General features: G+C 62.7%; 9 protein-coding genes across 9 annotated transcripts; 5 read left to right on the forward strand and 4 right to left on the reverse strand.

Moving 5' to 3' along the window:
• Nucleotides 1-613: 613 nt before the first annotated feature.
• On the forward strand, nucleotides 614-1,482 carry AMSG_05978 (thioredoxin domain-containing protein c). Its single transcript, XM_013902048.1, has 2 exons — nucleotides 614-691; nucleotides 821-1,482. Exon 2 carries the CDS (start codon nucleotides 933-935, stop codon nucleotides 1,449-1,451), a length of 519 nt encoding a protein of 172 aa, XP_013757502.1. The 5' UTR covers nucleotides 614-691; nucleotides 821-932; the 3' UTR covers nucleotides 1,452-1,482.
• A 20-nt stretch (nucleotides 1,483-1,502) lies between these two features.
• AMSG_05979 (uncharacterized protein) lies at nucleotides 1,503-3,852 on the reverse strand. Its single transcript, XM_013902049.1, has 2 exons — nucleotides 3,603-3,852; nucleotides 1,503-3,476 (listed from the first exon to the last, which is right to left on the reverse strand). The coding sequence occupies exons 1-2, from the start codon at nucleotides 3,730-3,732 to the stop codon at nucleotides 1,540-1,542; spliced, it is 2,067 nt and encodes a 688-aa protein (XP_013757503.1). The 5' UTR covers nucleotides 3,733-3,852; the 3' UTR covers nucleotides 1,503-1,539.
• A 791-nt stretch (nucleotides 3,853-4,643) lies between these two features.
• AMSG_05980 (cysteine-type peptidase) lies at nucleotides 4,644-6,391 on the forward strand. The gene is made up of 2 exons (XM_013902050.1): nucleotides 4,644-4,692; nucleotides 5,042-6,391. Exons 1-2 carry the CDS (start codon nucleotides 4,669-4,671, stop codon nucleotides 5,888-5,890), a joined length of 873 nt encoding a protein of 290 aa, XP_013757504.1. The 5' UTR covers nucleotides 4,644-4,668; the 3' UTR covers nucleotides 5,891-6,391.
• On the reverse strand, nucleotides 5,919-8,638 carry AMSG_05981 (AGC protein kinase). Its single transcript, XM_013902051.1, has 2 exons — nucleotides 8,413-8,638; nucleotides 5,919-7,950 (listed from the first exon to the last, which is right to left on the reverse strand). Exons 1-2 carry the CDS (start codon nucleotides 8,602-8,604, stop codon nucleotides 5,980-5,982), a joined length of 2,163 nt encoding a protein of 720 aa, XP_013757505.1. The 5' UTR covers nucleotides 8,605-8,638; the 3' UTR covers nucleotides 5,919-5,979.
• Nucleotides 8,639-8,948: 310 nt separating this feature from the next.
• On the forward strand, nucleotides 8,949-10,500 carry AMSG_05982 (NEK/NEK1 protein kinase). The gene has a single exon (XM_013902052.1). It carries the CDS (start codon nucleotides 9,075-9,077, stop codon nucleotides 10,377-10,379), a length of 1,305 nt encoding a protein of 434 aa, XP_013757506.1. The 5' UTR covers nucleotides 8,949-9,074; the 3' UTR covers nucleotides 10,380-10,500.
• Nucleotides 10,501-10,623: 123 nt separating this feature from the next.
• Nucleotides 10,624-11,804, forward strand: AMSG_05983 (uncharacterized protein; the record flags this gene model as incomplete). The annotated part of the gene is made up of 2 exons (XM_013902053.1): nucleotides 10,624-10,720; nucleotides 10,967-11,804. Coding segments are annotated over 2 exons (847 nt in total), but the record flags the coding sequence as incomplete, so codon positions are not given.
• Nucleotides 11,805-11,806: 2 nt separating this feature from the next.
• Nucleotides 11,807-12,396, reverse strand: AMSG_05984 (uncharacterized protein; the record flags this gene model as incomplete). Its single annotated transcript, XM_013902054.1, has 2 exons — nucleotides 11,807-12,181; nucleotides 12,223-12,396. The coding sequence occupies 2 exons, from the start codon at nucleotides 12,394-12,396 to the stop codon at nucleotides 11,807-11,809; spliced, it is 549 nt and encodes a 182-aa protein (XP_013757508.1).
• Nucleotides 12,397-12,573: 177 nt separating this feature from the next.
• Nucleotides 12,574-22,237, reverse strand: AMSG_05985 (uncharacterized protein; the record flags this gene model as incomplete). The annotated part of the gene is made up of 3 exons (XM_013902055.1): nucleotides 12,574-19,059; nucleotides 19,098-21,875; nucleotides 22,184-22,237. 3 exons carry the CDS (start codon nucleotides 22,235-22,237, stop codon nucleotides 12,574-12,576), a joined length of 9,318 nt encoding a protein of 3,105 aa, XP_013757509.1.
• Nucleotides 22,238-22,601: 364 nt separating this feature from the next.
• AMSG_05986 (myosin VIIA) lies at nucleotides 22,602-27,305 on the forward strand (the record flags this gene model as incomplete). Its single annotated transcript, XM_013902056.1, has 2 exons — nucleotides 22,602-22,628; nucleotides 22,713-27,305. 2 exons carry the CDS (start codon nucleotides 22,602-22,604, stop codon nucleotides 27,246-27,248), a joined length of 4,563 nt encoding a protein of 1,520 aa, XP_013757510.1. The 3' UTR covers nucleotides 27,249-27,305.
• Between the last annotated feature and the right edge of the window lie 7 nt (nucleotides 27,306-27,312).

Below are 27,312 nucleotides of genomic sequence, written 5' to 3' on the forward strand. Positions count from 1 at the left end.
CGCCCTCGACTCGACTCGGCTCGGCTCGGCCGGGCACTGGTTGTGGATCTGTGGTTTGTGGCCGGTGGTGCGTGTCTTGCGTGTGTGACGTACCTGATGGGCATGATTAAGGCCGGTGTGTGTTACAACTGTTGTCGCTCTGCGCTCGTTCAGTTGACCACCTGCCTCCAGGCCTCTCATCTCTGTCCTCTCGTGCTCATCTTGGCCTCCATGACCAAGTGAACTACATCATCTCCCTTCGCCCCCCCCCTCCCCCCCCCCCGCCGCTGCACCTTCTGGATCCAAATCATCGGATCCAAATCCAAGTCGCGTATGACAATCCAAGCCATGATCCGATTCCCTTCTCACTCCCCCCCCCCTCCCCCAGCCATTCCCCTCCCCCCTCCCCCCCCCTCCCCTCCCCCCCCCCTCTTCCAGACAGGCTACGTGTGGCCTTTTGGCCAAGTGGCGCCAGAATCTTCCCACTTTCCCGCCACCCACCTCCACCCCCTCCCTCCACCACACCAGGGAGACATACACCTCACCCAAGCCCACCCACATGGTACGAGCCCTTCCCCATACCCCCCTCTCTCTCCCCCTCCCCTTTTCTCTCCCCCCCCTTCCTTGACTCACGGTGTGTGTATGGGTGTGTGCGGGGGGGGTTACCTGGTCGTGGGCCGTGGGCGAATGGGCGACAGTCGGCAACATCAGCGTACGTACAAGAGACAGACAGAGGACACACAAGACGATGAGGGGGGGGAGAGAGAGGGAGAAGATGACTCATGTGTGTGTATGTGTGTGTGTGTGTGTGTATGTGTGTCGATGGGCGGACAATGGATAGTATTGCCCGTGCTATCGAAGAGGATCTCGCCGAGAAGGAGGAGCAGTTTGAGGACGATGACGATCTGTCCAAGATTCGTGAGCGGCGGCTGGCCGAGCTGAGGAAGAAGGCCATGGAGGTGCGGGCAAAGGAGTCGGCACAGCATGGCATGTACAATGAGGTTCCGGAGGAGGCCTTTCTGGAGTTGGTGACCAAGACCAAGCTTGTTGTGGCTCACTTTTACCACTCGGACTTTAACCGCTGCCGCATTGTCGACGATCATCTGGAGCGCCTCGCGCCGCGCCACTTCCATACCAAGTTTATCAAGTGCAACGTGGAGAACTTCCCGTTCTTTGTGGAGAAGCTCAAGATCCGCATGCTGCCCACCATTGTCTGCTTCCGCGACGGCGTCTGCATCGACCGCGTGGTCGGCTTTGAGGAGCTCGGCTCTACCGACGACTTTGAGACCTCGGCCCTCGAAGCTCGCCTCGGCATGGCCGGCATGGTCAAGCGCGGCGGCGACAACCCGTATGCCGACGGCTCCATTGCCCGCAACGACGACGACGACGGAGTCATCGGCTCTCGCGAGCGTACCCTCTGGTCCGCCATCCCTATCACCTCGCCCGACGAGGACATCGACTTTGACGCCTGATGGCAAAGCAGTACACAACACACGTATCCTATCACTCGCTCTTCCCTTTAGCCGGCACGGTTTATGCACCAACGCTGGCGCGCGCGCGTCAGGTCAACGGCGTGCTTGCGGCCTCTTCCTCGGCCTCGTCGGCTTCGAGGACGGCGGCAAGGAGCTCGGCAGCTAGTGGGTCGCAGGCCGGCGCTGTGGGCGGCGGTGCGGCGGCGAGCGGCGCCTTGGCGAGGAGAACGCCAGCGAGATCCTTGCAGAACTCTTCAAAGACGAGGACGCCATGCAGAAAGTCTTCGCGGCCAAAGGTCTCAAAGGTGTCGAGCTTGCGGGCCTCGGCCTCGGCGCCGGCGCCGCGGGCGGTGTCCATGCCGAGTGAGCGCTTTGCGGCGTCGAGCTTTGCGGCAAAGTCGTTCTGGCGACGCGAGCGGCCTGCGATCTCGTCGGCGACTTGGGCGAGGATGGCGTAGAGGGTGCGCATGTCGGCGCCGGCGCGGAGCGGCGACGGATTAAGCAAGACGGCATGAAGGAGCTCAGAGGGGTAGACGGCGAGGAGCGAGACGATGTGCGTGACTGCGAGGTTGATTTCCAGCGGCGATTCGAGGAGGGCCTCCAGGCGGTTGAAGATGACGGCAAGAAAGGCGCCTTCGGGCGGGCCGCCTTCGGCGGGAGGCGCAGCTACGACAAGCTCGGTTGCCTGCTCGCGCGAGAGGGTATAGGCCTGGAGGCAGGCGGCGAGGCGGGCATGGGCGTCGAGAAGGTAGCCCTCGTAGTCGAGACGCGGCTGCGACGACGGGTTGTGGACGACGCCGAGAGCGAGGAAGGCCTCGAGTGCGTTGTGCGAGCCGCCGGTCCGCTCGTGCAGCGGAGCGAGGAGGTCGCTGGCGGGACGAAGCTCGCACAGGACCAGGTGCTCGAGGACGCAGCCCGAGTAGCCGCTGAGGAGGGCGACAAAGAGATCGAGTGCGGCGAGTGCGACGGCATCCGACATGGCCTCGACGCGGTTGATGAGTGTGCTGCGGAGCGGCGCGCCCGGGCCAAAGAGGAAGGCGCCGAGGGCGTCGACAAGCGCCGGGTGGCCGAGGGCGCGGACAACGACGGCAGCGTTGCGCATGGCAGTCTCGGCCTGATTGTCGATGGTGGCCTCGAGCGCCGGCCCGAGGATGGGACCGAGGAACGAGGCGGTGATGGCGTTGGCGGCAGCACGGGCAATGGAGCCGCCGCCGAGACGGGCGACGTTGCCGACAAACTCGGCTTGGTCCTGGAGGGCGGTGCGGAGCGGGTTGGCGCTGGCGTCGGCAGCCGACTCGGCGGGCGGGAGGGCGGCGAAGAGAGCGCCGAGTGCCTTAACCATCGACTCGGGCAGGTCCGCGGCGAGGACAGCGCTGCGGAGGCGGCCTGAGGGGGTGGTGAGGAGGGCAAGGATGGCGGAGCGGGCCATGGTGCCCATGCGAGCGCGTGCGTCGGAGCTCTGCTCGACCTCGACGTTCATCGAGTAGCCGAGGCCGACGAGAACAGGCATGGTCGGCGGGCTATCGGCGGTCTCAACAATCATAAACTGGATGAGCGAGGGGTCGCGGACGAGGACCTTGCACACCGCACGAAGAAGCTTGAGGAAGCTGGTAAAGTAGCGGGCGTCGCGTGAGGCGAGCGAGGCGTCGATGAGCTTGTTGAGTGGGGCATGGATGCCGACGTGCGGGATGAGCGACGTCTGCGAGTTGCTCAGTAGCTCGGCGGTAAAGTCGAGGACAAGGGCGTGCATGCCATATGGGTAGTTGGCCTTGGCGAACGAATACAGCGTCTGCAGCATGCGCTTCTCGATGAACTCTTCCATACATGGTCCTGCAGCGATGGAGGCCTTTGGACGACGGCGGCGCTTCGAGTTTGACGACCGCGAGCTGCTGTCCGACGCGCTTGCATCCTCACTCTCGTTGGCCGCTGCTCCCGCCTCTGCCATCCTCTCCTGCTCTTTGACCAGCACATTGAGCATCCGCTCCAATCGCCACGGTAGTGACGTCTCCTTGACCGGCACGTCCTCTGGCAGAGCGATGAAGGGAGGGCGTGTGGGGGACGGGGGGGGGGGAGGGGGGGGGGCGTGAGTGAGCATGACCTGGGTCACGAGAGAAGGGGGGAGGTGGGGGGGGGGGGGGGTGGCCTACGTACCATCATGAGGCCTTGTGAAAAAGTCATTGATCTCCGACCACAGAGTGGTAAACTCGTCAACCGGGTTGCTTGCCTTGCCCGTCACGAGCTTGGACGCCGACTCCATGAACTTGCCCAACTTGCCGAACATGGTGGGCCTACGTGACTTCCTTCTGACCTCGGTGGGCTCACTCACTCACTCTCTCACTCTACCTATATCCTCTCCTGCTACCGGCCTCTCTCTCTCTCTCACCTTGCTGCGGTGGAAGAGGAGTGGTGGCCGGTGGTGGTGACGGGAGTGACACAGCCGGCGGGAAGACTTGAGCTCACAGCGTCGTGGCTTCTACTCATTGTCATCATCTTCATCCGTCGATCTCCTCACCCTCGCCGCTCTCTCTCTCTCTCTCTCTCTCTCTCTCTTTCTCTTTCTCTTTCTCTCTCTCCCTCCCTACTCGCATCTCATCTCATCCACCTGCCCGCCATCAAGACTGATCCTCATCATCATCACAGTCGTCACAGTTATCACAGTTATCACCCTTTTCATCGTACTCGTCATAGCCATCGTGCTGGCCATGCGACTTGACGGCGATGCATGCAGATGCGAGCAGGGGATGTAGGATTACCACCCGTAGCTTACTGAGGAGGTAACAGCGGTGGTAGTGTGTCAGGCATTACGGCTCATGCTCTTGTCTTGCCTTCCATCGATTGCCTGTGCTGAGTACATGGGCAAGCCAATGGCGGCGCAATGCGACATGAAAGACGGCGACGGTGGCGACTAGAGGGCGAGGACACCTAGGGGGCGATCCAGTGAGCTACAGTGAGCTACAGTGAGCTGCAAAGGGTATCGGCATATATTCTCTACCAGCTATAAAGATCACTATAAAGATCAGCCCACCCACACCAAGAACCCAAGCCATCGCGATGGTCCATCCTGTGCTCGCGACTTTAGTCGGTGCGGTGCATTGCGACATGAAAGACGGCGACGGTGGCGACCGGAGGGCGAGAGGACAGAATGGCGATGATGGGCAAGGGCACTGGCATTTTGTGAGGAACACCTGACTTGACCCACCACTCCAGGTAGCTACGGATGTCTGCTTGTCCCGTAGAGCATGTACGTGTCATCCTTGCCGTCTGTGGGCATGGTAGAGTGTCTGGAACAAGGTGTGCGTTTGTGTCCAAGGAGAAGGGAAGGGAAGAGAAGCCGAGCCGACGCGGGCAAACGTTCCAAACTCACACAAAGACCTTGATGTGGGGGCTGTTCTCGATGTGGGGGTTGTTCTCGATATGTGTGTGTGTGTGTGTGTGTGTGCGTGCATGTGTGTGCGGCTGTTCTCGTTGTGTGGCTGTTCTGCTGCGGTTGGTTTCATGCTGTGCATGCCGCATGCTGTGTCTGTTGCGTGCATGGCGTGTGGTACATGTTGGTGGTGGTGGCCTGGCCGGGGGGGGGGGAGGAGGGGCAGGACATGTCCGAGGCAGAGTTTGAGGAGGAGTTGCGGAAGGAGCGTGGCTTTGTCATTGAGCGGATGGCCGAGGATGGCAACTGCCTATTCCGGGCTGTAGCCCATCAGGTATGGGCCGATCCCGAGCGGCACGATCTTGTCCGTGAGCAGACGATGGACTGGATGGCGCGGAATCGCGAGCACTTTGCACAGTTTGTGGCGGGCGACTTTGATGCCTACATCCGTCACAAGCGACAGCTGCGGGTGTTTGGCGACCATGCCGAGATCCACGCCATGTCTGAGATCTACAACCGGCCAGTCGAGGTGTATGCCTACGACACGGTCCCACTCAACACCTTTCAGGGCCGCTCGACGTCGAGCACCAACCCGCCGATCCGGCTCTCCTACCACTCACAGAACCACTACAATTCGATCATCGACCCTGCTGCGCCCAACTTTTGCGTTGGTCTCGGCCTCCCCGAGCTGAGCACGCCGGGCGAGGCCGAGGCTCGGCTCGTCCGACGCGCCCAGGAAGAGTCCGAGCTGGAGGACGCTGAGGCCCAGCTGTATTCTGCCGTCGTCATGGACGATGTCATTCAAGAGTCGGAGAACAACGCCGTCGATGACGCCCAGCTGCAGGCTGCACTTCAGGCCTCCCTGGTCGACATGGATGTGGCACCGGCGAGCCCGACCGTGCCCGACGACGCTTTCTTGCAGGCGGCCATCGAGTCATCGCTTGCAGAGTCTGCCCAGGCCGAGGACATAGCCCTCCGCGAGGCGCTGCAGGCCTCGGTCCTCGAGTTTCTGGATCCATTCGGCGACGACGACAACGATGGCCTCGGCGGTGCCTCGTCGTCTCGCGCCACATAGCGCCCTGCGCTGCAATCCCCCAAGAAACGAGACTACAGAGTGTTTGATGAATCTGCCATGAATCAGTCCCGCAAGAGTGCCTTGCACACTTACGAGGCCATCGGGATGGCCGACGGCAGCGGCGTTGCCGGCGTCGAGGCATCCGGGCGTCTCTTCGACTTTGCCTTGTCCTTGGACTTTGCCTTTGCCTTTGCCTTTGCCTTGGACTTTGCTTTGTCCTTGGACTTTGCCTTGTCCTTGTCCTTGGATTTTGCCTTGGCCTTGGCGGTGTGGCGGCGAGTGGCATGGCGGCCGTCGTCGGCGAGATTGGCTTCGTTATCAACGACATGAGCGCGCCCTTTGGCCGCAGCCGACTCATTGAGAGTCGACGACGACATGGTGGTGAGATTGGAGAGCATGGCCGAGCTCGAGCCCGAGGTGACGCCACTAAAGCCAAAGTCGGACGATGACTTGGTAAGGAGCGACGGGAGCTTGGGCTGGACGTCCCATTTGGGCAAATCCGGCGCGTCCGGCGCACTGGGCGAGAGGGGCAGCTGTAACGAGGAATCAAAGTCGTCGTCGTCATTGTCGACACGATGGAACGAGGACTCGAGCACGTTAAACTTGGATGGCTCGGTGCAGTCGTCATCAAACGAGGAGGGCGAGACGTAGGAAAAGTCCTGAAAGGCGCCGCCAAAATCGGAGGCGCGCTGCTCGGACGAGGCGGGGGTAAACTCGGCGTCGCCTGGCGAGACGGCCTCCTTGGTAAACTCGGGATCAAAGTTGAGCGCGTCGTCGAGGACAGCGGTCGGCGGCACAAACTCGGGCGTGTAGCCGCGGCGGGCGACACGCGACCAATCGAGCGGCGCGAAAAAATGGTGGGCTTTGACTTCGGATGCGCCGCGGCGGCCGCCGCCAAGCCGCTCGATCGGGTCGTGGCAGAGGAGCGCCTCCAAGAGCTCCACACCATCGTCGGGAATGCACGACGGGTACCCGATCTTGCCGGCGAGAATGGCTTCGTACACCTCGAGGTCTGTCCGCCCGAGGAACGGCGTGTTGGCGCACCACAGCTCGTAGAGGACGATGCCAAGGTTCCACCAGTCAAAAGCGAGGCCGTAGGCATGACCCTTGATCACCTCGGGCGCCAGGTACTCGGGCGTGCCGCAAAAGGTTGTCGCGCCCGAGACCGAGTCGGAAATCTGCTTGACAAGGCCAAAGTCGGTGACCTTGACGTGGCCTTCGGCGTCGAGGAGAATGTTCTCCGGCTTGAGGTCGCGGTAGACAAAGCCGGCGTCGTGGATGGCCTCCAGCGCGAGCACAAGCTCCGCGCCGTAAAGCCGGACCCGCGGCGTCGAGAACCGGCCCTGCTGCCGCTGATGGTAGAAGAGCTCGCCGCCGGCGGCGTACTCGAGCACCATGTACAGACGGGTCACCGACTGGAACGCCATCCGCATCTGCACGATAAACGGGTGATGGAGCTTGCCGAGAACCTCCTTCTCGGCAAGCGTGTGCTGAACCTGCTTGTCCTTCTTCAGCCGCGATTTGGAGATCATCTTCATGGCGTAGAGCTTGCCAGAGTCAAGCTTACGCACAAGCACGACCTTGGCAAATGCACCCGAGCCCAGGTTGGCGAGAAGCTCAAAATCACACATCGTGTATCGCTTGCGCACAAATGAGCTCTGTCGCGAGTTGGCCAAGTACAGCACATTGTCAGTCTCCGCCGGCCACTCGGATGTCGGCGAGAGCAGCGGCGTGAGCGGCGTGTTCGGCGAGCCCGGCGCAGACCGCCCGCCCACAGCAACTTCCATGTTGAGCGCCATCTCCACGTCTTTGCACACCATCGCCACCAGCTCGTCGTCCAACGACGAGCCGCTGACCCGAGTAAGGCCTGCCAGCCACCGAGCCTGCAGCACTGCAGATGCCGCCACCAAGTAGTAGTCCTTGCCCTTGCGCGTTCGGATGTGGAACGTATGCTTGCGCTTGAAAATCGTTGCGGGCGTCTTGCTCACCACAGACCCACGAAGCGAGATGAGGCCCTTGGCCGCTTTGAGCCGCAGCTTGCCACGAGACCCTCCGCGCGCCTGTGAGCCATGTCACGCCCCCACGCCCGCCACCCCCGTACCACCCAACGAAGCACGCACGCCAGGTCACAAAGGCCCAGCACGCACCCCCCCCCGGCCCCCCCAGCACCGCACACATCATTTCTGGTTAGTTACACTCTCTGACTAGCTCTGCAGTCTGCTACCGCCTCCCAGAACATTCCTCGGCGTTGACCAATGTGGATGGTACAAGCCTTCCTACAAAACCGGCTGCGCGTGCGGCTGACGCTCGTTTCGGGCGCAAAAAACCGAGCGACTGACGCCGGGCGGCCCACAGGCAACCCACCCACGTGGCGGCATTGCAGGGGCAAACCAAGTCGAAGCAGAGTCGAAGCACGGTACCGACTTGGCCTATCATGTGTGTAGCACACTTGTTCACCCATTTCCCGTCCCATGTCCCCCTCCCCCTCACACGCGTGCACCTTCCACCATAGTTCAACATACATGCTGGCGCGTTACAAAGTACACCAAGGCCGCGCTCCGCGTTTGGTTGTCGACCACGACGGCAAACCAACGAGTCTTCCAAGACTTGCGCTTCTGGCCACGCTTGAGGAGCATGCCACAAAAGATGGGTTGCACGGAGAGGTTGCGTGATGAGGTGTCGAGCGGAGGCAAGTCCATGCCGGAGACAGACATGCCTACCACACGAGCAAGCAACACCGTGGAGAGAGGTGCAGGGGCGGTGAATCAGTTTTCCGAGAGAGACCTCAGCTGCGGGTTATTCTCGGCCGGCCCTTCCTTTCATTTGTGATGCTATTGTTGGTAGCTATGCAGAAAAATGCTGTTTCAGAGACAAACCGCGTGGCTTTTTTTTTGCCCTCAAACTGGGATCCGGTGGTGGCGGCACAGAAGGAATCGGATCCGCCTAGTGTCATTGGCGTGTTAAAAAATGCTGACGTCCATTTGTCTGTCACTGCAGCCAGGCCCGGTTTTGGTTGCCTCTGTTGATCTGTGCGGGGGAGGGCGGCAGGGGTGTGTGGGGGGGAGGAGGGTGCGGGCAAAGTAGAACACCTCCCTCGGCATTAAGCTGGCGGGAGTGGGCTGGAAGGCAGAAGGAGTTTAGTACAGTGGTGGGCGAGGTAGCTACGTGGTAGAGTACTTGAGACATGTCGTCGGACAAGTACAAGAGCTATGAGATTGGGGCTAGGCTGGGCCGCGGAGCTGCGGGCGACGTCCACTTGGCGACGTACAAGAAGAAGGGCACCACGGTGGTTATTAAGCTCATGAACATCTACAACATGCCGGAGAAGGAGGCAGAGTCTGCGACTCGGGAAGCCTACTTTCTCCGGTCGCTCAAGCACCCCAACGTAGTCCGCTACATCGACTCGTTTATCCACGGGCCGACGCTCATGATCGTCATGGAGCACGCTGACGCCGGCGACCTGGCAACGCTTCTCGAGTCTCGCGAGGGTGAGAACTTGCCGGAGGACCTTGTCATCCGGATGTTTACCCAGATTGCGCTCGGTCTCAAGCACGTTCATGCCGCCAACGTCGTCCATCGCGACCTCAAGCCGCGCAACATTTTCCTCACCTCGGAGGGCATGGTCAAAATCGGCGACTTTGGCGTTGCCAAGGAGCTGTCCGGGACCAAGAACCTGACGTCTACCGTCACCGGAACTCCGTCATATCTCTCGCCGCAGGTTTGCAACTCGGAGGAGTATGACACCCAGTCGGACATCTGGTCGCTCGGCTGCATCCTGTACGAGATGCTCACACTCTCCCGCGCCTTTCCAGGCTCGTCCATCGCCGCCGTCGTCTCACGCATCGTCTCCTACGCGCTCGAGCCTGTCGACCCGGCGCTCGGCTACTCGGCAGAGATCATCGACCTCACTATGCGCATGCTCGCCGAGGCGCCGCAGGACCGCCCCACGGCCTCGGACATTGTCTCCATGCCGCTCTTCAAGAAGGCCATCCAAAAGTATCTGCGCAAGCAGCTGCAAATGCGCAGGGCGAACAAAAAGGCCGCCAAAGCCAAGGCCAAGGGCAAGGGCAAGGGCAAGGCTGCTGCCCCGCCGCCATCGTCGCCTGAAAAGCCTGCCGCCTCGCTCGTCTCCTCCATCATCGAGTCCTCGTTCCTCAAGACGGACGATGACGACTCTGCAGGCTCGGCCTCATCCGACGGCTCGGGCAAAGAGAGCGACTCGAATCGCCGCGCGCGTCGCTCGCTCTACCGCTCCATCGTCTCGGCCCGCCCGCGCAAGGTCAAGCCCGAGGAGGGCACCGAGATGTGGAAGTCGATAGGCTCGGGCCAGCGCCGCCGTCGCACTAAGCGTCACACCACCTACGACGACCGCGCAAGGGCCTCCAGGTCGTCGTCGGGTTCTTCCACCGCATACTCGGGCTCGTACTCGTACTCGTACGGCACTGACTCGTCTTACTCGTCCGACTCGACTGACTACTCGTACGAGTAAGGACCTGCCTCCGATCTCCTGCTCTCTCTGCCATGCGCCGCCCACGAGACAGCGCTGCTTGAATGATGATGCCTGACTTTCTCCTCTGCCTCCCCTCCTCCCCGCAAATGAAGATCAGCTGATGTTGAGCCTCCTGTTGGAATTGTGCCGCATTGCTGGCCGCAGCTGCTTTGCCTTGACGCTCTGCTACCGTACCACGATGATGATGTGCCAAGCTCCTGATACCCGTCTCTTGTTCACACAACATGAACCAGAGTGCTGGCTACGCTCGCGGCTTTAGGCGCACTCTCAACGAGGCCGAAGGCCAGCAGGCAAGACTGCGGACCGAGTTTGAAGAGTTTGTACGCCCAAAGCCAATACTATGTGTGTGTGTGTGTGTGTGAGTGAGTGTGTGTGTGTGTCTGTCTGTCTGTGTGTGTGTGTGTGTCTGTGCGTGTGCGCGTGTGTGTGCCCTTGCTGGTTGGAGGTGATTGTTTCTACGACCTTTTTCAGATGCCCTTGGCCGAGGGCAATGGCATCTATGCTTACATGACGTGAGAGGATGTCTTTGGGGATTAACATATATATATATGTGTGTGTGGAGCTAGGATGTCAAGGTGCTGCAGGATGCCGCAGCTAGCGTGTGTAGTGTCAAGGACGTGCTGGAGCCGGAGGAGTTGAAGAGGCAGCTGCAGGGCATCCGGAGCATGCTCGATACGGTGCTCGAGGCGCAGATCGAGTCGCTGGCGCACAGCAAGGCATTGCGTGAGGTGATGAAGAGCGCAGAAGCACACGACCAAGACGAGGCCCGTGCCCGTGCAGAGGCCGAAGCTGCAGCCATGGCGGCTAGCGGCAGTGCCGCCGACTCGTATCAGCTGCGGATCTTTGACCTTGAGGCGGTGATGACCCGTGTGGCCGAGGCCTGCCGTGCGGCGGCAGCGGCGGAGCTCAAGAACGCCCACAATGCGGTGCTAGAAGAGTTTAAGGAGACGGTGACCAACTCCGTTGGCCTCATCGAGGGCGTCAACGACATGGAAATTGCCGTCGACGGTGACGACGACATTGCGGTTCTCCCCGTGGCGTCGACCTCGTCTACCCGCTTCATCTGCCCTATTTCGGGCCAGATCATGCAGGATCCAGTCCACGGGCCATGTGGCCATCACGTCGACCGGCCCGCCATTCTCCAGCACATGGGCTCGCGCATGTCGTGCAAGTGTCCGCACTTGGGCTGCGGCAGGATCATCAACCGCCGAGACCTTGCCGTCTCAACCTCCATCTTGCGCGCTATTCGAAGCGCCAACATCAACGACGACACCACACAGGTTCCTGCCGGCCTCGAGGTCGAAGACGTGGCGTAGCCGTCGCTGCCCCGCGTCCTTTCCAGACTCGACGGCGCACTGCGCGTCCAAAGTCCGCAACTCCACCCAATACACAACCGCCCTCCCAGCTCATGATCCGACGCCTGCAGCTTGCTCGGCAGCAGGTGCTTCTGAACCGTCCCAGCTTGCCGACGACCGCGACTCCGAGCTGATGTTTCTTGCGTCGGCAACCAGGTCCGGCGGGGTGTACTCGTCGTCTGCGGTGGCCGGCGAGCGGGCGACGAGCAGGGAGCGATCGTCGTAGCTATCGAGCGTCCGGCGATCGACCGAGGCAAAAGGATCCCACGCGGCGATGTGATCTGCGTACGATGCCGAGCGAGAGCGAGCAATGGCGTCGGGCGCCCAGGACATAGGCGAGGAGGCCGAAGCACCCGAGAGACCGAGCGCGGCAAGAAGGCCCATGTCTTCAGCTTCGCGGGCGTTGGATCCCGGACGGTAAAAGTCCTCACCTTTTTAGCCGACGCCTTGCGCCGCGAGGCAAAGACCCGTCCCAGCACCGACCACAGGATGCCCATGACCACAAGGATGGCCAGGAAGGCCGCCAGCGACGTCAGCTCGCCGGGTTTGCCGACGTGAGTCGGATGCGGCCGGTCGGCACAGCATGACCTGCATTGGTTGCACGTCGCCATTGTCCACTCGTCGCATCCTGGGCTTGTCATGACGTGTGTGTGTGTGTGTGTGTGTGTGTGTGTGTGTGTGTGTGTGTGTGTGTGTGTGTGTGTGTGGCGGGGTGGAGTGGGGTGGAGTGGGGTGGAGGGTAGAGTGGGCAGGTTCGCGGACAGAGGGCGCGAATGCTGGAAGGGGAGTGGGAAGAGGGACAGTACGTTTACATGCGATCAGTCGTGGAACTTGCGCTTCTTGTACAGCTTGGTGTTGATCTCAGTGGTGTACTCGCCATCGTCGTCCTTGGGCTTGCGCACACGCTTGCGCTTACGGCTGCGCTTGTCGCTGGCCCGACGCCGCCGGGCGACAACCTCTGGAAGCGTCTCGGCAAGGTGGGCCATCTTCTCGCGGCGCTCAGACCGGACGCCGGTGATGTGTTCGCGGACCGCGGCCCAAACCCGTGTGTATCGCAGCGTCCCGGTCCGCTGCTTGAAGAACTTGAGGACCTCGTGGACAAGGTCGACCATGTCTGCCACAGCCTCGCGCTCCTCCTCGGTGTGCTTGCGCGACTTGTAGACCTGCCGCTTGGCCTCGACCATGTTGTACATGGCGTGCAGCATCGGCGCAAGGTACTCGGCCGGAATGAGCTCCGAGGTGTCGGCACTGCTCCCTGCACCAGGCTCGCTCTCGTCGTCGCTCTCGTCGTCGTCGCCGGCACCGCTCGTGTGCGTCTTGGTCGTCGCCATGGCCTGCTTGATCTCGTCGATCCACGCCACCACACGCTCCTCGTCGGCAGGCTTGACCTCGCCGGCGTAGCTGCTCCCTCCCACGGCGAGAATCCGTACGTCCTCGCCGACGCTGTCTTCGAGCAACGGGTACTCACCCAGGAAAGCGGCAAAGAGCTTGAGCGCAAACGTCCGCACCGCTGTCGACCGGCGGCCCTCGCCCTGCTCCGTCCGCGCCGACCACGAGACACGCTTGAGGATCCAGGTCGTGACTGGCATGCCGCGCTGCGGCGGCGATTCAAGCGAACTCTCCCACTTGATGATGAACAGCAGGTTCTTGATGAGCTGGTGGGCGAACGGGTCAGAGACTAGCTGCCCGGGCGTGTCGATCTGGACGATGTGAACCTTCGCAAGCTTGCGCAGCGCGTCATGCGAGCTCAGCATCACCAGCGACGCCGTGCCGGCCTTGTGTCCCACCTCGCGCGCACGCGCAAAGTACACTCCAACCAGCTGCATGCACTGGAGGCGGACCCACGAGTGCGACGAGGCCATCAGCAGCTCGACTGCGAGCTGCCACATCCGGCCCACCATGGCAGAATTGTGCACGTGGCTCCGCGAGTACGGCACGCCGCGCACAATCTTAAACACTGCGTGAAGCAGCTGGTACACCACCTGCCACGAGTCGAGCATCCAGTCTGCAACCAGGTTCGACGCCGCAGCATCGTCGTCGACCGCAGGCACAAACGCGTCGACGGCCGCCACAAACGACTTCCACCACTTGCCCTTTTCCCGCGAGATAAAGGCCTCGGCACCGACACGGTTTGCAAGCATGCCAAAAATCTGGAAGCCGAGTCGGCCCAGGCTCTCACGCTTCTCGGTCTGCCCACACCACGTCTCGGCGTAGCTAAACACCCGCTGCAGGTTTGCCGCGTCCAGCCGTTCCAGCAGCAACTCGACCACGCTGCCAACCAGCGGCATGGTCGCCCGCGATGGCTCGTTGATCAGCCGCGCCGCAAGCGGAAGGAACATCAGTGAGCCGAGCTTGTTGATGACGTCGCCCGGGAACTGACGAATGACCTTCTGCAGCATGACGAGCAGCGCCCGCCGGCCAGACTCAAAGTCGAACCCGAGGTTCTTGAGGAAGAACGAGACATGCCGCTCAAGGAGTTTGGCGCCGAGCGGGTAGTACATGAGGAAGCTGCCCAAGATCTTGGACACCCGCGACGAGACCGCCTGCGACTGCGTCTTGACCATGAGCTGCGAGAGTGGCGTCATCAGGTCGTACAGCGACGGCGAGACGTACCGGTTGCTCAGCACCACATCCAGCAGTCGCATCGCCGCAAACCGCCGCGTCTTGGCCGCTATCTTGTCCTCGGTCTTGCGCGTTCCGCCGGCGCGGGTCAGCACGCTCTCACGGATGAGTGAGACAATGACCTCTAGCTGCTTGGCAGACATCCGCGACTTGGTCTGCAGCGCCACAACCTCAGCCATCAGCTGCAGCGCAGCTGCAACTGCCACACCCTCCTTCGGACCAGCGCCCATAATCACCTCGGCCGCCTTGCGGAGCAGGTTCGGGAACGCCCTGTCCAGCGACGGGAGCGCAATGAGCACCCGCACACGCTGCCGGTGCTCGGCAGCATCGTGCTCGCTGGTCTCGTTCGCGCCCACCTCCTCTTCGTCGCCGACCTCGGATGCGTCGATGGCCTCGGCAAGCACCGCCGTCGCCTGGTCCGACCGCGCAAGCCGCAGCAGCCGCCGCATCCCGGTCAGCGCCACTCGCCGCACGTCGGTCGACTTGTTGCTCATTGCCTTGACAAACACCTTCACAAACGGGTCGAGCCGCTGCAGGTCGTCGAGCGTTTCCACCTCGAGCAGGCCGCTGTTCATCAGGTTGAGCACCGTGTACAGCACAAAGTGGACCATCATCGGCTGGTTGCCCGGCGTAAAGACGCGCGACCGCCCACTGTCGTTGACTGCCACTCCGTCACCGCGCCGCCGGTTCGGCTCCGGCTCGATGAGGAACCGCTTGCGCGCAGCCTCCTGGGCCGCGAGCACAGCCGCCTTGTTCGACACCTCGGCCTCCATCATCGACGTCGACGCCAGCGACGACCGCTTCTTCTTGCGATCCTGCTCGTTCTTGCGCTCCATGGCGAGCTCCTCCTCACCGAGCCGAAACAGGAAGCTCAGCACCGCCAGCGGCTCAAACGAGTTGTTGCCCGCCACGCCGCGCGCGAGGTACCGCATGCACTTGCTGATGTGGTCTGCCTTGCGCCGCGACCGCAGCTCGCCAAGCTTCGCCCTCATTTTGCCCACCACGTCGTCCTGCCACGTACCATCGCCAAGGCTGACCAGCCGCCCAATGTACTCAAATGCCTTGCTTCCGCCGCGGAACCGCGCCTCAATCGACTTGCGTGTCAGCGCACCGATTTCCTTCTCCTCCGCCACACTGCCAAACTCGCTCTCCAGCAGCATCTCCACAATCTCGCCCATGCAGTAGTCGATCGAGCCTTCGGTGAACCGAGTGTCCTTGGCGATCAGCGGCCGCATGCTCGACAGCATGTCCTCGTCCTCGAGCGAGTCCGAGCCGGCGTCCGAGTCTGAGCTCGAGCCCGAGGCTGAGCTCGAGCCCGAGTCCGAGCCCGAGTCTGAGCTCGAGCCCGACTCGCTCGATCCCGGGCTGCTTGACCGCGTCTTGCGCTGTCGCGTCCGCCCAGCTGCGGCACCACCCAAAGCCCTGGTTTTGGCCTTACCCGAGCCGAGCTTGGAGCGCTTTGACGGGCGCGCCGCGTCATCCTCACCTTCCGCGGCAACGTCCTCGTCCTCGGTCGCACGGGCGAGAATGCCCAGAATCTGGGTCGCCGTAAACGCAAGAACGTGCCGCTGCATGCCCCGCTGCAGTGTGGCCCGCATCTCGCGCACAATGTACCGAAAGTAGTCCGGTCCGAGCGCAAGCGCAATGACAATGAGCGTCTTACGCGCGCGGTCGCGGTGCTTGGACTCGTGGTGCTTGAGCTGGTTGACAACACGGATGATGAGCTGCGGCAGGGCGGCCTCCATGTCCGACCGCGGCAGGCACCGCAGCAGGTACACAATGATGTTGGCGACGTTGGTCCGGACCGTTCCGGAGGCACGACCTGAATCCATGAGCATGGCGTAGAGCCGCGGGAGGATCGAGTCGACCACCACCGATCGCTGCGCCTCGTTGGCCACAAGGTCAAACTTAAAGTGCTCGAGCTGGCGGACGACAACCTCGACGAGTCGGCGGCGGATCTCGATATGAGCGTCGACGTCCTTGATCGCCGCGTTGAGCTGCGCAAGGTAGCCCGCCCAGTTGAGCTTGCTCACCAGTGTGGCCCGGAGCTGCGAGGCCGAGTCGGCGACGCCAGCCTTGGCCCCTTCCTCCGACCCCACCATGATGTGCGGCCGGAGGAGCGGAATGACCAGCTCGACGGCGACATGCGATGGGAGTTCATCAGCCATCTCGTCGATGCGGGCTATGGCAGCCTTGACCCGCCACATCGCAGTCGCCGCAAGTCCCAGCAGCACATCCTTCTCGGAGTCGTCTGATGTCAGCATGGCGGCGCCGGACAGAAACTTGTCACTCCGCCGCACATAAGCCCGGATGAGCCGGACCGCGAGGTCGCTCACTGCGGGCGAGGGCGGAGTGCGGATGATGGCAAGCAGTGACTGGCCGACGGTGTCGCGGATGACGTGCACCAGTCGGAGCTTGGCCGGCGCGTCGTCGCGCTCGAGCCACGCCTCCACTAGCGGCGCGTCGGCCGAGACGCCGGCCTTGATCACAGCCTTGACGAAAAAGTATCCGGCCTGTGAGAGCCCGCGGTCGGTCCAGGTCGAGCCGCGGAGGTCCGCCAGTGCCTGGTGCAAGAGCGCGCGGAGCGCGACAGCGGTTGAGAGGCTCACCACCACATCAGGCTGAGAAAGTGCATCGTACCCTGCAAGCCGCACCTCAAAGTCGGGCTCGAGCTGGCCTTGCGAGTTTTTGGTCACCGCCTGGAGAGCGGCGAGCCGCTTCAGCGCCGCGCCGACAACCTCGCTGTTGCTGACCAGGCCGGCAGCGGCCCAAGTCCGCATGGCGGCGAGGACGTTGGCTCGGGCCGTCGACGCTGTCGCATCAGGCATGCGGCCAAAGACAACCCCGAGCGACCACATGGTCTCGTCCATGTTGTGTTCGATGGTCGGTGCGAGGATGCGGAGGACGCGGGTGAGCGGCGCCGCGACCTGGACAAACGTCTTCGCCGTCGAGTGCAGGAACGGCGTGACCCGGTCGATGTAGATTTTGGCCGAGGACGCCGACGACGCCACCAGATCGGCAAAGTCGACAAGGACGAGGATGAACTCGGTCGCCATCTTGGTCAGCTTGTTCGACGCCTCGCCGAGGATGGCGACGACGCGCTCGAGGAGCACGCTGCCGATGGGCTGAACAAGGTCGGAGACCCAGCTGCGAGAGCTGGCGCCAGCCTCGGCTGCCGCCACGTCGATGTCCGACGCCTCAACCCACTGCCGCATCCATGGCAGGTGCTGACCAGCAGGCTTGGACTCGATCTTGCGCGCGAGCTTGGGGAAGATGTCCAAAAGGCGATGCTTGGCAAGGGCGTTGAGAATGCTGACGACCGCGTGGTCAGCGTCTGGCGAAGGCTTGTTGCGGAGAGCAATGATGTCGAGCAGGGCGTCGCGCGTCGAGCCCACAGAGAGGAAGCGCGCGAGCTTGTGCGACGGCGCGAGCGTGTGGCACACAAACCGCAGCCACATGGAGAGTCCATCCAGCGAGTCCTCGGACATGCCCGCCAGCCGCTCGTGTGAGCCCTGGAGGAAGGCCACCATCTCGGCGTGGAGCGGGTGGCCACTCTCGACAGCAGTCGCCCACTCGGCTGGCTCCGCGTAAAAGTGGTCGTAGAGAAGGGCCAGAGACTTGAGCGCCGCCCGCTCGATGTCCTGGAACGACCGGCGAGCGTGCTTCTTGGTCTCGGTGTCAAACATGCCGCGCTTGATGGTCACGTACCGCGCCATGATCATGGCGAGACCAATGAGCTCGCGGGCCTGCGGCTCGAGGTGTGTCGAGAGGTGCTGCACCAGCTCTGGGACAAGATAGAGCGCCGACTGGATCTTGGCAAAGCTTACAGCCTCGACGGCGGCCACAATGCGTGCGGCTGCGTCGGCGTCGTTGTGGCTCGCGCCCACATCGGTGACGCTAAAGGCGTCGACCAGGCTCTGGATCGGCGCCAGCAGCCGAGCCACCATGTACTGAGCCGCGGCCGGCCGCATAGCACCGACGTAAGCGAGGACCGCCGGCCGCCGACCGTGGCGGGTCCGCTTGCCACCTCCCTGCAGCTTGCGGAAAAGGTACGGCATGAGGCAGCGGACGAGAAAGGCCGAGAGGCCGTCGATGTGTGCCTCGGCTGCGTGGCTCTGCGGCGAGAACGCAGTGATGCCGGCTCGGAACGAGTTCGGGTCGAGGATCTGCCGGATGCGCTCGGCGTACGGCACCACAACCGGGTCGCGGAAGAGCATGTAGACTTCAAAGGCGGCAAGCTGGACCTCGGCATTGGCGTGCGACACAAGGTCGAGGCTCAGTGCCTTGACCCGCTCGCGCCCATAAAAGGCGGAAGCGTCGCGGAACGACCCGATAAGCTTCAGGTAGAGAAGGAGCTGACGGACGGCCGAGCCGCGGCCAATGCGGCGGTTCGGGTCGCGCCGGGATCGGCGCGGCGCGTCCTTGGACAAGGTCTTCTCATCTTCGTCATCGTTGTCGTCCTTGTCGTCGTCCTCGTCGTTGGCCTCACTGTCGATCTTCCCTCCATCATCATTGTCGGTCGTGCCAGCGGCGGCGGTGGCGAACCGGGGGTTGGCCTTGTGCGCAACGATGACCTGGTAGTCGGTGTCGAGAAAGGCGAAGAACTGCTCAAACAGCGGCGTAGCCACCGTCTCGGCAAAGTTGCCAAAGGCATGGGCAATGTTGACGAGGGCGCGGAAGACCTTGTCGGGCGAGGCAAAAAAGCATCGAGGTACTCGACGACGGTGCCGGGCGTGACGACAACGTCGTCGACGTCGACAATCGACGACTCGCGGAGGACGTCGGCAGACCAGGCGGCGGCAGCGGTCGCCTTGCGCATGTCAAAGAGGAACGACGGAAGCCAGATGGGGTGCTTGCCGAGCGAGCTGACGAGCGCCTGGTGGCTGGCGAGGCGCTGCTTGGCAGCGGTGACGGCGACAGTCACGTGGTTGAGCACGTCAAGCGACGAGCGCTTGGCGTAGATTTCAAAGTGGGTGACAAAGACTGGCCAGATGTTGTCGCGAAAGTGGGCGCGATTGCGCTTGTCGACCACGTCGCGGTCGGGCTCGACGTCGAGAGCCGGCAGCGGAGGCGCGGCGAGCGCAATGTCGGCCAGCCGCGTCTTGACCATGTCCCACACCGGCGAGAACTTGGTGTGGAGCAGGCCGAGCATAAAGGCCGGCAGGACATGGGCGTAGAGCTGCGGGAGGATGCCGTGGAGGTGAAGCGACGAGACGCGGTTGAGGCCGGTCTCGAGCTCGCGCATCAGCATCGACACACCTTGGACACACGGCAAGAGGGTGAGCTGGACAAGGTCGTTGAAGAGCGTGACTGGGGCGCCTGTCCGGGACGGTTCGCCGTTGGCATCAGGGTTGTTGACATCAAGGCTCTCAGCCTGCTCAAACATCGATGCCCAGTGGAGCGAGGCCGATCGGATGACGACCGATGGCGAGGCAAAGGCCGGAATGAGAAGCGGGAGCACGACCTCGAGCTGCGCGACGGATGCGTGCTCAGGGCGGGCATCAAAGACAACCGCAGCGAGCGCGTTCATGCCGCGGAAAAGTTCAGCAAGTGGGGCGAGCGGCTTGGTGCGGTCCATGGCGGCCGAGCCGATGGAGCGGATGGCAGAGAGGCCGGCGTCGTAGCAGGCGACGGCAAGATCGGCGGCCGGGGCAGGGATGGTGCCGTCGGCGTGGCTTCCGCCAGTCCCGTAGGCGTTGACGAGAACAATGGCAAGGGTGTGGGCCGCAGCGCCGGCGACACCGAGAGCATCAAATGCAGCGGGCACGCTCGCATCGATGCCGGCGGCCACAGCGGCCTCGACGGCACCAGCAAGCGTGCTGATAGCATTGTCCAGGCACGGGTCGCCGGCAGACTCGGCCTTCTTCTTGGCCTTTTTCTTGCTCTTGGCCTTTTTCTTGGTCGAGGGGCGAGAGGTCATAGGAGACTCGACTGAGACGTGCTGGAGCGCGGCGAGGCTCGCCCGCAACATAGGCTCGTCTTCGGCGTCGAGGGCGGCGACGACCGAGCTGGTGACAATGGCAAAGAGCTCGCTGGAGACGATGTGGGTGTCTGAGCGCGACGGTGGATCGCTCGGCGCGTCGGGGAGGGCGTACGGCTCGGAGCGCTCGTGCGGGTGGGCGAGGGCACGGTCGGCGTTCTGCAGCGCAACAATGGTGTTGAACATGGCAAGGCGGTGAGGCGAGAGCTCGGTATGACGGGCGCAGAGGTCCACGATTTTGGTGATGAGATGAGGCTTGTGGACGGCGACAAAGGCCGGGTAAGAAGCGACGCGCAGGGCGACAGCACGCAGGATCTCGGTAGTGACAGCTGATGAGAAGAGCAGCGAGCGGAGGTTGGGCGCGGCGACTGCGAGGATGCTCGCCGATGCGTGCTCGAGGGTGGCGAGGGCTAGGGCGACGGCGGTCTCGTTGAATTGCGGCGTGGGGTCTGGCCGTTCGAGGACGTCAACGGCAAGGGTAAGTGCAGCCTTGAACACCGCCTTGGAGTTAGCGGGCAGATGCCCGCGGCAGTGCTCGAGGAGCGAGGCGATGAGGGCGAGGACGCGCGAGCAGACAACGGGCGTCTCCCACGAGTCGCGGGCAAAGCCATGGAGGGCCGTCCAGAGCTCGGTGAGGAGGCGGACGTTCTTGTTGGCGTGAAAAGCGAGGGTGGCGACAGTCTTGGAGAGAACGGCAAAGCGGAAGACCTCAGCAGCGTCGTCGGGTGCGTCGACGAGAATGGCAAAGAGAGAGCCAAGGACGGGCGTGGTCCGCGAGTGGAAGTGGCCGTCGACGCCACGGACCGAGACAAAGACAAAGTTGCCAAAGGCGAGGGCGGTGCCGATGTCGGTCGTGCCGTCGGCCTCGACAACCTTGAACAGCTTGGTCAGTGTCTTGGTCAGCTTGGTCAGCTTGACCTTGCGGAGGAGGTAGCCAAAGGTCTGCGAGGCAAAGTCTGCCATGTACTGGGCCGGATGGAGGAGAAACGGCATGATGATGCGGAACTGCTCGTCCAGCCGAGGGAGAACATACGGGAGCAAGAACTTGTACAGGAAGGTGATGGCGGTAAAGACGATCTCGAGGATGTTGGCGGCGCCGACGTTGCCGGAAGCAATGCCAAGCTGTGCGCTGGCGGCGTCGAGCAGGGTCTTGATTGTCCGGTCGAGATGCGGCATAAACTCTCCTTGCACATCACGGGCAAGCGCTACAAGCATCGAGACAAAGGCTTGCATGTTGAGCTCGTTGTGGCGAGCGATTTGCTCCAGGAGCGCATCGATAATCTCCGGCGCATGATGGAGGACAAGCGGGAGCGAGCGGGTTGACGGCTCAAAGTTGCGGAAAAAGGCCTTGAACTCGACCGTCAGATTGAGATCATACAGTTCATGCAGCCGCGCTTGCAGAAAAGAGTCGGACACTCCATCGGTCGGCTTCTCGGCCGCCGATTGGGCGAGCTCAGCCGCCGAGACATGGAAGATGTCGACGGACACGCGAGCCAGTCGCTCTTTGAACGTCAGATGCTATAGTCCCCACCCCACCACCACCTCCATCTATGTAAGTACCTCATCCCCATCCTCCCTTCTCAAGTCGGCGTCCATGGGCTGACTTCCCCTGTCCAAGCTCGTTGCCGCCCCGGCCTGGTCCCTCCCCTCCCCCTGCCTCCTCGCACTGGCAGCCGAGCCCATCCAGGATGGCATCCATCCTTGGCACCGGTGGGGAAGACAAGCGGGCGGTACGGAGCGGGGAGGGCTGTGCTGGATACCCTAATCACAGGGGATAAAGGCAGGCATGTCTGTGCTCATCTTAGACCTCTGGTAGCAATACATACCTTGAATCTGGAACCCCCAGAAGCGTCCTTGATGTGCACCTTTGCGCCCGACATGGTGCGGTGATGGGGCGGTGGTGAGGCGGGGAGTGGAGAGGGAGAGAGACAAGGGTTGACTATCACTTGTTGGCTTTTCGGCTGATGACGCACCGAAAATGACAGAAACGATAAATTGATAATATGATGGTTGGCGGCCAATGGTTGGCGGCCAATGGTTGGCGGTCAATGGTTGGCGGCCAATGAGGGCTATTGATAATGGCGGGTGTCGGCTGAAAAGAGGTGACAAGCAACCGACAGAGACCCCCCTTCCCTCTCCCTCCCACCCCTTCCCCCCTCTCCCACTCGTCCTACTCTTCCCACCTCACTCTCCTCTTCCCTTTCCCCTCCCCTCCCCTCCCCACTCCTTCCCTCCTCTCTTGCCATGAGCGCACTGCACCAGGGACAGTGGGTGTGGTTGGAGAAGCTGCCCATGCCTGACGGAGTGTCCAGAGGACGGGCAGGTCGGGTGGCTGGACGTGTGCGGTCGGTTGAGGCCGAGTCGGGCGAGGTTGTTGTCGAGCCGTTCTGGGGCGAGCTGTGTGATACTTGCTGCGAGCTTCCCGAGTATGCGCATCCGCAGGCAAGACCCAAGCTGGTGACTGTTCCGCGTGGCGGGTCGGTGACTGTTGTGGCCATGAGCGCCACCAACGTGGCGGGCAGGGCCAACATGATGGAGCTGGCCGACCTCAACGTGGGCGAGCTGATGCACAACCTGCGGATCCGGTACAAGGCCTCGCCTATGGAGTACTACACATACGTGGGCGATATTCTCATTGTCGTCAACCCGATGCGCCCGACGCCACTGGCCGACGTTGAGCACATGCACGCCTACGCCGGGACTGCGTTCAAGGATCCGGCCCTCCGGCCGCACATCTTTGCCATCGCTGAGCGTGCATACACCCAGCTGCTCGAAACCTCGGCGCCGCAAGCGGTCATCATCTCGGGTGAGTCGGGCGCCGGCAAGACGTACTCGACCCGTCACGTTCTGGACTTTCTGGCGTTCCGGTCGCGCAAGGCCGCCGCGGCTGGTGCGGCCGATGCAACCGACGCTGACCCAGCGATCCCGCGCGGCTCTGACTCGCTCTCGAACCTCGGAGCAGCCTCGGAGATCTTGGAAGCGCTCGGAAACTCCAAAACGCTGCGCAACCACAACTCGTCGCGGTTCGGCAAGTTTGTCAAGATCTACTTTTCCCACACTACGCCGGGCGTCATCCAGGGCGCTTTCATTCAGACGTATTTGTTGGAAAAGTCGCGGATTGTGGACCAAGACGATGGCGAGCGCAACTACCACATTTTCTACCTCATGCTCGAGTACCTCGACAGTGAGATCCGGTCTGAGCTCGGCCTGGGCCCTGTGGAGTCGTACGCGTACCTCATCGGGTCGACAGGCGCCAATGCAAGCTCATGGCGGGTACAGCCAGATGCCGCGGCGACGCCGATGGAGGACGCAGAGCGTTGGGATGATTTGCTAGCAGCCATCGGCGCACTCGGGCTTGACGACGTGTTCGCCGACGTGTGGCGCGTGTGCGCTGCCATTCTCCACCTCGGCAACATTGAGTTTGAGGCGCCGGATCATGACACCTCGTCGTCGACGCTCTGCACCATTACCAACCCAGAGCTTGTGTCTCACGTGGCACGGCTGCTGTGCGTCGACGAGGAAGCTCTGACCAAGACGCTACTGACGTGTAAGGTTGTCTCCGAGTCGCGGTCATACTCGGTTGACAAGGCCAAGGCCAACGTCGACGCACTCGCCAAGTCGCTCTACGCCAAGATGTTCGACAAGGTGGTGAGCGCGATCAACGACGCGCTGGGCGGCGGCAGCGGCGGGCTCGACTCGTCGCGGTCGCGAGCGTGGATTGGCGTCCTCGACATCTTTGGCTTTGAGTCGTTCCAGGACCACCCGGACGTCAAGGGCGTGGCGACGACGGCGAACACCTTTGAGCAGCTCTGCATCAACCTTACCAACGAGCGACTGCAGCGGTACTTTTACGATGAGCTCATCCCCAAGCAACTTGAGCACTACGCTGCCGAGGGCATCGACGTCGACGCCATCCAGTACGACGACAACGCTATGGCGGTCGATGTGCTCATGGAGGGCAAGTTCTCGGTCCTCTCACTCCTCGACGATGCGACGCGGACGGCGACATCGCTACCCAAGTACCGGGCGGACCCTAGCCTCGGTGACAACCTCTGGGTCCAGCTCGTCTCGGAAGCACACGCTCCGTCCAAAGACAACCTCAAGCTGACCAAGCGAGCGACCGAGCACGACTTTCTTGGCTGGTTTGCCGACCAGCTCGACGACCGGGCCAGCTCGAGCTTTTGCGTCCACCACTTTGCGGGAACGGTGTGGTACTCGGCGCGCGGGTGCATCGACAAGAACTCGGACAAGGTTGCCACCGACTGCATCGAGCTGATGGCGACGTCCGGGACCGAGTGGCTGGCGGCGTGCTACGATACCGGGCGGGCGTCTGCCGAGCGGGCGTCGGTGGCGCGGGGCTTTGCGCGGCAGCTCCGCGAGCTTGTCTGCCCGCCGGCATGGAAGTCTGCGGCGAACGTGTCGGGCGGCGAGCTGGACGCAGCAGCCAACCCGCTGTTTGTGCGGTGCGTCAAGCCGATTTGCCGGCGGCAACCGGGCAAGACCCATGGGTGGCTGGAAGATCACAAGGTGCTCGACCAGCTGCAGTCGGCCGGAATGTATGCCGTTATCCAGATGCGCCAGGCCGGCTATCCGACCGAGCTCGACAAAGCTGAGTTTCTGGACGTGTACTGGGAGCTGGAGGAGGATGTCAAGGTGCTGATGGACTTGCGGTCCGAGGACGACCAGATCCACCACCTGGCGCGACTGATTGCGTCGGACCCGGGCGTGGTGCTGGGCGATCTCCGCGGCATGCCGCCGTACCAGGTCGGCAAGACCAAGGTTTTCATGAAGGGCTCGATGGCGTCGGCCATGGCGTCGGCGCTGCGGGCGGTTCAGGACTCGAAGCTGACGCGGATGGAAGCGGCGGCCAAGCACCTCAAGTCGCTAATTCGCATGTCGCTTGTCAGCTCGCGGCTGCCCGAGCTGCGCGAGACGGCGGCGGCACGGTTCGAGTACTTGCGGCGGAAGCGGGCGTTTATTGCGCAGGGTCTCACGCCGGAGCAGGCCGACGAGGCCATCCGGCGCGAAGACGAAGAGGCTGCCGCGCGCGAGGAGGAGCGATACGTGCGCAAGCACTATGCGCCTCTGCAGAACAAGGTTGACGAAGCGCAGGTCCCGCAGCTGCTGGACGCTCTCCACGCGTCGGCCAACGAGGAGGCCTCGCCGTACTACGCGGCCGAGATCCGTGAGCGGGCGGCCAAGCTGGCGCGAGTGGCCAACGCCGTACAGGCGACGCTCGATGCGTTCCGTGAGGACGTGCACAACGAGGGCGCCAAGGCGTCTGCGGCGGCAGCGGTGCACAAGCTCCGCAAGCGGGTGAAGAAGGAGGAAGTGGCGCTGCGGGCTGATGCGGACCGGCGTGAGGCCGAGGCGCGCGCGGCCGCTGAGGCTGCCCATCGTGCAGAGCGGTTTGAGCCGGTCGTGGCCGAGCTGGCGGATGTTGGCGTCGAAGCCGCCATCCAGCTGCTCAGCGAGTTTGAGACTGCGTTTGCGCCAGTGGTCGAAGCAGGCAAAATCGACGTTAACGCACTGCACGATCGGCGGGCCCGTCTCGTCCGCAACCTTGCGCGGGCCAAGGCGGTGTTCGAAGCGTGGTCGGCTGACATCTTCTCGCGCAAGTTGGAGAAAAAGGCGGCGGCATGGGTCAAACGGCTGCGCGTCCTGCTGAGGCGCGAGGACGACGCGATGGAAGCCGACCTCGTTGTTGTCGCCAAGTACTCCAAGGTCTCGCAGGTGCGTGTCAAGCTCGACGCGGCGCGCGAGGCCAAGCTGGCCAAGCTTGCGGCGCGTCGCGAGGAGCTGCTGGCGGCCGAGGAGGCCAAGGCGCGTGCGGCAGCGGCGCGTGCGTCTGCAGCAGTGCGGGCCGAGGCGCGGCGAAAGCGCGAGACTGAGCGGGCGGCGCGCAAGCTCACGCGACAGCGAACGCGGTTCCTGCGCAAGCTGCGGGCGTCTGCGACAGCGCTCAATGAGGCCGGCCTCCGCGTGCTGTACCAGAACATGCCGTGCGAAATCCGGTACCGCGGGCCGATCACATTCAACTTTGCCAAGCGCGACCCGAGCTACGACGTGCGGAACGACGAGATGTACATTGGGCTCGAGACGCCGGTCGGCAAGCACTCGTACAACTCGGGCGCCATTTCGGGCGTCAAGTACTTCAAGTGCTACCCGCAGCACGGGGTGTTTGTGGAGCCGAGCAAGCTGTATTCGATCGACCCGTTGGCGGAGCGCGGCAAGCCGTTGGAAGTCGGCGACAAGGTGTGGCATGCCGACTCGCGGTTTCTGCGAACGGGTTACGTGCTCTTTGTGGGCATGACGCATTTTTCTGATGGCGCTACGCTCGTGGGCGTGCGACTGGACCAAGACGAGGCGCTAGGCAACACCGACGGAACAGTCGACGGGCTTCGATACTTTGACGTCGAGTTTGCGCGCGGAATGTTCTTCCGCGCCGACGAGTGCTACCGCATTGCGCCGTGGGACGACAGCGAGGCCGAGACCATCATCGCCGACTACTGCGCGCTCCACGACATCGACATCGAGTCCGAGTCGGGCTACATGTCAGACACCGAGGTCGAGGAAAAGCTGTTTGAGGCCGAGCAGGAGCCCGCGTACGCCGACGTGGACGATGAGCCGCAGTCGGGCATCGTGCCCTCGCCGTCGGACATTTACCAGCTCCCGGGCTCGTCGTCGGCGGCAGTCATGTCGGCCATGGGCTCGACTACATTTCCGCAGTCGCCGTCCGAGTTTGCGCTCGGCTCGGTCGGCTCCGAAACGTTCTCCGTCGGCGCGCTCGGCGGCATTGGAGGCTTGAACGGCTCCATCGACGACCTTGTGCTCGAGGGGCTCGGCTCGTTCAACTCGAGTACGGACGACATCAAGCTGAACGCCGCGTAAAGCGCTTGAGATGTGTGCGTGCGTGTGTGTTTGTGTGTGTGTGTGTGTGTGTGTGTGTGTGTGT

The sequence above is a fragment of the Thecamonas trahens genome (genome assembly GCF_000142905.1).
Source record: "Thecamonas trahens ATCC 50062 unplaced genomic scaffold supercont1.25, whole genome shotgun sequence".
In the NCBI taxonomy this organism is placed as follows: domain Eukaryota; order Apusomonadida; family Apusomonadidae; genus Thecamonas; species Thecamonas trahens.

What these genes read in the sequence shown, in the direction of transcription:
- AMSG_05978 (XM_013902048.1), top strand. Translation starts at nt 933, where the DNA reads ATGGAGGTGCGGGCAAAGGAGTCGGCACAGCATGGCATGTACAATGAG.
- AMSG_05979 (XM_013902049.1), bottom strand. Translation starts at nt 3,732, where the DNA reads ATGTTCGGCAAGTTGGGCAAGTTCATGGAGTCGGCGTCCAAGCTCGTG. An exon ending in TTTCACAAGGCCTCATGATG is followed by an intron (nt 3,477 to 3,602) that starts GTACGTAGGCCA and finishes TCGCTCTGCCAG; the next exon opens with AGGACGTGCCGGTCAAGGAG.
- AMSG_05980 (XM_013902050.1), top strand. Translation starts at nt 4,669, where the DNA reads ATGTCTGCTTGTCCCGTAGAGCAT. An exon ending in CTGCTTGTCCCGTAGAGCAT is followed by an intron (nt 4,693 to 5,041) that starts GTACGTGTCATC and finishes GAGGAGGGGCAG; the next exon opens with GACATGTCCGAGGCAGAGTT.
- AMSG_05981 (XM_013902051.1), bottom strand. Translation starts at nt 8,604, where the DNA reads ATGTCTGTCTCCGGCATGGACTTGCCTCCGCTCGACACCTCATCACGC. An exon ending in ACTTTGTAACGCGCCAGCAT is followed by an intron (nt 7,951 to 8,412) that starts GTATGTTGAACT and finishes CATGGCTCACAG; the next exon opens with GCGCGCGGAGGGTCTCGTGG.
- AMSG_05982 (XM_013902052.1), top strand. Translation starts at nt 9,075, where the DNA reads ATGTCGTCGGACAAGTACAAGAGCTATGAGATTGGGGCTAGGCTGGGC.